This window comes from Austrofundulus limnaeus, unplaced genomic scaffold (assembly GCF_001266775.1).
Source record: "Austrofundulus limnaeus strain Quisiro unplaced genomic scaffold, Austrofundulus_limnaeus-1.0 Scaffold10, whole genome shotgun sequence".
Taxonomy (NCBI): domain Eukaryota; kingdom Metazoa; phylum Chordata; class Actinopteri; order Cyprinodontiformes; family Rivulidae; genus Austrofundulus; species Austrofundulus limnaeus.
The window spans coordinates 3,865,003-3,871,831 of record NW_013952412.1 but is presented as its reverse complement, the minus strand read 5'-3'; the positions used below and the strand labels follow the sequence as shown (position 1 = coordinate 3,871,831).

At 43.1% G+C, this 6,829-nt stretch overlaps 1 protein-coding gene across 1 annotated transcript in view; it reads right to left on the bottom strand.

Moving 5' to 3' along the window:
- The window catches only part of qser1 (glutamine and serine rich 1), a gene marked incomplete at its 5' end in the record, with an annotated part of 9,698 nt that extends 3,528 nt beyond the window's left edge, over nucleotides 1-6,170 (bottom strand). Inside the window, 4 exon segments of the mRNA XM_014001886.1 lie at nucleotides 1,528-1,832; nucleotides 2,400-5,717; nucleotides 5,802-5,939; nucleotides 6,061-6,170. Coding sequence (XP_013857340.1) covers nucleotides 1,528-1,832; nucleotides 2,400-5,717; nucleotides 5,802-5,939; nucleotides 6,061-6,170 — 3,871 coding nt within the window.
- Between the last annotated feature and the right edge of the window lie 659 nt (nucleotides 6,171-6,829).

The following is a 6,829-nucleotide window of genomic DNA, read 5'->3' as shown; positions in this document are numbered from 1 at the left end:
TATATATATATATACAGTATATTATAGGTATTTGTGCTTGAATCATAGACAAATATCTTAAGATTTATTTTAGTTTAAATAATTCACTTCTATTACATTAAAACCTAGTTCATTGTCATTCAGTATTAATCCTGTTAAGGTTCGAATGTGTTTTTCTGTGAGGGTGTATACACACACAGTATATATGGGTATTTGTGCTTGAATCAAAGACAAATATCTTAAGATTTATTTTAGTTTAAATAATTCACTTCTATTTCATTAAAACCTAGTTCATTGTCATTCAGTATTAATCCTGTTAAGGTTCGAATGTGTTTTTCTGTGAGGGTGTAGATGTTATTAGGCTTATGGCAGCAGTGCCCAGACTAAACTTCCAATTCTCCCTGTTAACTAACCCAACAGTCGAGGCCACATCCCTAGTGTTCTTTTTTCTTTTAGAAACTAACCCAGGGACAAAGCTCTTGACAGACAGACGGAAAAGAGACACCATCTTCGTTTAACGAAGAGGAGCCGTTTCTCCTCCTCAGGAAAAATCAGCATTTGGCAACCAGATTTGACTCTTGTGTTAATGAGCAAATCTTTTGCCTCGGCTCACGATACCTTCAATCCTGACCAAACAACCAGCTTTGAAGCTCCATTAATTTTTATTTTAAAACTTTTGATGAGAAGTCTTTTATTTTGAAGAGAAGGCTGAATAGGATCTGACTCTCTCTTTCAGACTAAAGCAGATCTTCGGAGACGCTGAAAATCCAAACTTTGCAAGTTTTTACCGGCAGTAACGGACCTGACCAGAGTTAATTACTAACCTGGGTGAATTCTTCCTAAAGCTTAACCTGACGGTCAAGACACCTCCAGGTAAAAGCTGAATGTTTTGACTAGTGGACCAAAGTTCGGGCTGACGCGTTGGCTGAGACCCAAGTGTTTGTTCTGGTTTTCTCACATATTGATAAGTTAAAACGTTAGGGCTAACATTCCTCCTTTCCTTCGATCTCTTAAACTTAAACMTTGCCATCTAAGTTTAATGTACCTGCAAACATCTGGTTTATTAAATCTTAAACCTGAAATTCTGCTGATTCTGTTAGYTGTCATTATCGACATTAATTAGTGCGGACGCGTACCTGTTTTTGTTGATTTTTTAAACTCACAACAAAATTTGATTGTCCACAGTAAGCTGTACATTAGTAATTTGATTCTGTAAATAAAAATCATTTATTTTAGATCAACTTAAATTCCTGAGTATGTTCACTTATTGTGTGGTTTCTCTCATATTTACACAGAGGTGTTTTTCCTTAAACAGAAGAACTTGTGATTTTCCTTATACAGTGGTTATAAGAAGAGTAGGTTAACCCCTACATTACACAACACACTGTTTAAATGGTGGAGCATGATCTCGTACGGATTTTGCTTGGTCTTTAAATAAATCTGTGCTTATGTGAAAAAAGTAACATTAAATATGCATATAGTTTGGGGGGGTGACAGCRGGATGTTCTGCAGCAATCAGATTGAACAAATTACGCTTTAAACAAATACCTTCAAGTCTTCAATGTCCTCCTTTCTGACGACAAACTCGTCTCTCTCTCGGTACATTCCTTCTCCTCCGCTGTCAGACAGCTCCTCGTCAGTCAGGCCCTCCATGGCCACGCTCATCAACTGCACGGCCACCTTGCCTGATGGGGCCACTTTAACCTCCTCTTTGGTCACAAACGTTGTCACGCCTGAGACTGGGGTTACTGTCGGTGCAGGCGTCGATACCTGCGGCAAGCAGACCAGCACGACAGTGGGAGCCGAGGTGGGAGGTCGGTCCGGCTTAATCATCAAACTGTGRATTTGGTTTTCTGAGGAAATTTGGGAACATAGTTATTTTATCGTCCAAAACTGTAATTTTTAAGAGTATTTTTTGCTTCTTGTCGACATTTCAATTAGGGGTGCACCGATAAATTGACYGGCCGATTTATCGGCRCCGATTTCCTCACTTTTGGGAGATCGGCCGATCCTTAGAAAAGATMGGTGGGGAAGATTGGCAGAAARGATCGGCTTTTCTACCTCCCTCCACAAAGGTCTGAAAATCAGCCACTATCCCTTCTTTTGCTCTGCTGTGAGTACTACCTAATATCCAGTTGAAACAAGTATGTATTGTTTCAAGGGTATTGTTCAAAGTATTTCAGTAAAATATCATTGGAACATTGAAGTTTTATTGTGACTTTATAACATCTGTCAGTGTCAATTTTTTCAAAAATCAGTATCAGCCAAAAAACGGAATCGGCAGGGGGGTCAAATCAAAGATTAGAGATCGGCAAGAAAACTGCTATCGGTGCACCCCTAATTTCAATTATTAGTTTGTTTAAATTCTAGTTGATTTATTTTAAAGTTACATATCCTAACATACCACCTTACGCCATTACCTGTCCTTGTTCTCCGATCAGAGTTTTCATCCAGAGCTGAGAGAGCTGAGCTGATGCTGTTCCTCAGAGCCTGGTTCTTCCCCGTGTTCTCCTCTTCGTCTGAGCTGAATGAYGGCAGAGTCTCCAGGTTCTTCTGCAGCTCTTCATCCAGACGTTTCTGCTGAGAGCTCGCTCCTAGACTCTCCTGTGGAAGCAAAGGTGCGGGCAGAGTCTGCACTTTGGGAGGCAAAGCGGGCAAAGCAGGCAAAGGGCACTGCTTTGACGAGGTGGAGGGTTTTCTTGGGCGATTCACCGCTCTTGCAGGACTTTGAGAGTTTTGCTGTTTGGGGCCAGATTTGATAAAATCTAGGAAGGAACCAATGAAGCCAGTTTTGACCTCTGGTTGTTTCTCTTCCACTTCACGGATCTTCTGCCTGATTCTCTCTTGTTGTGGACAACTGTCAGAAGTGCTCTGTGGAGCAGATGGTGAGCTGACGTCACTGCCCCTGGAGTTTTGACGCTTTGGTTGCGCGCTGCGCTTGGCTGATCTCGCCACTCCTACATCATCCTCGGAAGCTCCTGGTTTTGTCGAGGATTTAGAACGTACCTTCTTTTTTGGAGAGCCCTCAGCAACAGGACATTTCATTGGGACGTCTTGTGTTTCAGTACATTTCGTACTCCCTTCGATTCGGTTTTGGACACCCGAAGGGTCAAAGGCCTGTCTTACTGAGTGGTAGTCATTCTCAGGGTTCCTTCCATTTCCATTTGTGCCAAAATTAGTGGTACTGTTATGGTGAACAGGTGGACCCTGACAGTCTGTAGCCATCTGGACCTGGTTTAGTGTCATGCTGATGGTGTGACTGTTAGTGTTATTTATTATTGGATGTTGTCCTGAGGAGAAACTAGGTGACACTTGTCTGATATCAATAGTCTGGAGGTGCCCTTTGGAATCAACAGAAGTTGTGATCCCTGCCATTTCAGCCTCAGAGGAGGATGCCGCTTTAACAAAATCTTGTGGTGCAACACCACAGGCTGCCACAGTTGCAGCCAGGATGTCGTCGACATTTGACAGAATATTTCTGTCATCTGCCAGCAGCATGGAGTCGGGAAAGCAAATGGAGTTAAGAGTAAACTGATTCTTGGTGTCGATTGGCTGCTGACCCGCTGCCTGGGTGTAGTGATGTTTAGAGGAACATTCTGAGTTCGGCTCAGACATGATTGTGGCCTGTTGAGTTTGGGTTTCATTGACACTGGAACCCAGCAGGTCTCGATCTATCTGAAGGTACTGCCCATGAACTGAACCCAAACAGGCTGGTTGAATACCTTGCAAAGATAYCAACTTTGTTGTGTTCTCACTGGAGTGGACAAGAGGCTGCTGGACCAAAATCATCTGGTTGGGCTCAAGCAGAACTTGAGAATTGGGAAGTGAGATAAACTGAGAGTGGGCTGCTGGAATTTGGCTCGGGGACTGGCTGATGGTTTGTTGGTTTTGTTGATKTGACTCAGGAGATCTAAGTTGAACAGCGGGCTGCTTGAGCTGCTCTGAGCAAAGGGGTCCATGTGAGGAAACAATAGAAGAGTTTGCGCTTTTTGTGTTATCAACTTCATGACCACTGCCACTGTTCAAACAAATCTGCTGCTGGCTCACAGGACCCATCTGTTCATTCTTTACCTGTGCTGAACCTATATGACTRTGACCCATGAACTGTTCATCAGAACGAGAATTACTTCGAATAACACTTTGTGGTTTGTGATCGTCCATTTTTGAAACAACATAGATGATGTTGTTTTGAGAAGCAACGCTATTATCAGCAACAGTAATCATTGACACTTGTCTAAGMGCCTCAATGTCCTGCAAATGGAGCTCTTCAAGTTTCTGTTTGGCRTATATTGGCTTTGTGTCCTGTACGGAGGACCTAATGGCATTTTGTAAAGACTGAGCAGGTGAGGAGAAGGTAGGTAATGATACAGACAAAACATTCTGGATCTGTGTCTGCTGATGGGACAGACTGTGGTGTGTTTTACCAGCCAATGAGTCCTGCATGTGGCTATAGTCTACAGTAGAGTTTGATGGAAGGCTCTGTACACAATCAGATGAATACAGAGAATTGAGGGACTGTTGTCCTGTGTTGTAGCTTTGAGATAATGTTACAGAATCTTGCTCTTGTGACTGAGATGTAAAAGTTAAATTTGAAGCACCTTGAGAGTGGGAAGTAGTGTAGCTCTCGGAGAAAGTCTCTTGACACAAGCTGTGGACCTCGGCTCCATACTGGACTCCCTGCTCCTGGCTCAGCCCCGGAGTGGATGAGTAAACAAAGGCTTGGCTAACGGGAGCCACATTGTCAGAGTGGCTTGAGAGAGAAGGCAGTGTAGAGTAAAGGGGAGGAAGTTTTTCTGCAGGGGAATGGCAGGTCTGGGACTGTGTGTGTGGTGTGATATAGGTTTGAGACAAAGTGTTGGACATCAGGTTAGACAGCTGAACTGACTGCTGACTGGCAATTACAGAGTTGTGCTTCTGAGCTGAGGAAGAATAATGCTCAGGAGACCTTGTTCTTAGGTTCTGAGTGTGACTCTCTTCATTCTCAGCAGGGTGTGAAGCTAGACTAGAAGAACAGTCTTTGCCTTTTAGCAACATAGCAGAAGAATCAGACTGTGTTGCACAATCAGTTTTAGATTGCAAAGAACCATTGACTACTTGGGTGGAGTCTGCTCTAGAGGGGGAACTGCAARGTACTGGGGTGCTTTGGGATGGTTCCTCCTGGTAGGACACATCTGTGTCACTGCCAGTGCCATAGTACCCCTGCAAGGAGTGCTCCGAACTGGGCAACTCCTCTGAGGCTATTTGGCTACTTGAAGGCCTCTGGTGGTGCTTTATCACACTACATTCACGCTGCAGAGCTCTTTCAATAGAGTTCGAAAAAATGGTAGTCCCATAGGGCTGTGGGGCACCATGAGAGGCAGGTAGAGTAGAGGGAAGAAGGTTATATTGAGGTTGTAGGAGGTGGGGGGCAGACTCCTGGGCTGAGCGGTAAGTGGAAGACTGGACAGGGAGAGCTGAGCCCACAGACGGCCCAGAGAGATGACTGAAGGCCAGGGCAACGGGAAGCACAGCCTGGCTTGGTTTGAGATGTAGCAGCGAGTCATGGTGAGAGAACAGGCCRTTGGTGGACGTGGTGAAGGTGGGGTCTGAGAAAGTCAGGGAAGAGTTAGAAGAGGCRTAACTCCTGGAAGGGTAGGCACCAGTGTGCTGAAAGGATGACAGAGAAGCAGGAGAGGGGAAAGTGGCTGTGGAAGGCAGGGCACCAGTCAAATACAGCTCTGTGGTGGAGGAGTTGGTTCCTGCATGGACAGACCAAATGGTATTAACAAAGATTGTTGAACTAAACTAAAATATAATGAATGTCATATTTTTTTCTGTTTTACCAGTAGGCCATGACTGAGGTCTAAAAGGAGGAAGCAATGAGGCACTGACAGGACCAGCCTGAAGATTTCTCGACTCCATGGCTGACAGGAAGCTCATGATTGAGGTTACAGGAGTACTGCTGCTTGACTCAAGTGTTCCTGATGATAACAGAAACAAAAAAGACAACGGCCAAGAACATCATCAGTAAAAATGCGACTATGGTCAGCTTGTCAGCTAAACTGCCCTCTTAAAAACAAATTTCTAAATTTGGTAACTCACGTGCAGCTGCTGAGATGTGTGTTGTCGTGTAGGTGGAAGGCTGGTGAGTGGACGTGTAGCTTTGCTGCTGGAGGAGCTCTCCATCAAGGTGTGCTGCACCATAACTGGGACTGTAAGTGAAAAACAACAATATGGTTTTCATAYATCCTCTCATTCCCACAAACAATGAGCCATCCCCCAAAACAGTAAAAAAAAACTAGTCATCTAGCTAGGCATGAAAAATATGAACTAAGAAAATCAATTAAATGACGCTCAATACTTAAGTGTTTAAAAGGTTTGCAAACTAAAACACGCAGTAGATGAAGTTCTAYAGAAGGGCAAATTTTTCCATTGATTCTTTTATTTTAAAAATAAATTTGAAGATTAGAAAAGGTTACCCACCTTCCAAAAAATGTCAATACTCAGGTATCCCCCATAGAAAGTTTTTAAAAACAAAACATGTTTAGGATTTCTTTTTATTTACAAGGAGCTTATTTTAGGTGTTCAGTCAGTGGATTCTTTGCTGTTTTACAAACTGTAGTCCCACACCCTGTTTGCAGATAAAACTAACAATGGCTCCATGAATATACTGCATAAATATTTTATCAGTGCATAATGTTAGCTCATGCCAGTGCTATAAATAGGTTTTTTTTTTATCTGTTGAATGCTTTCATTATTGTTGCACAAGTTGATACCATTATTCATCTGTTAAAGCCAAACAAAAACCTTTACTAACTACGCAACAAACATGATTTGATTTCTCTGAGAAAAGAACTTGCAGAAAAATTTA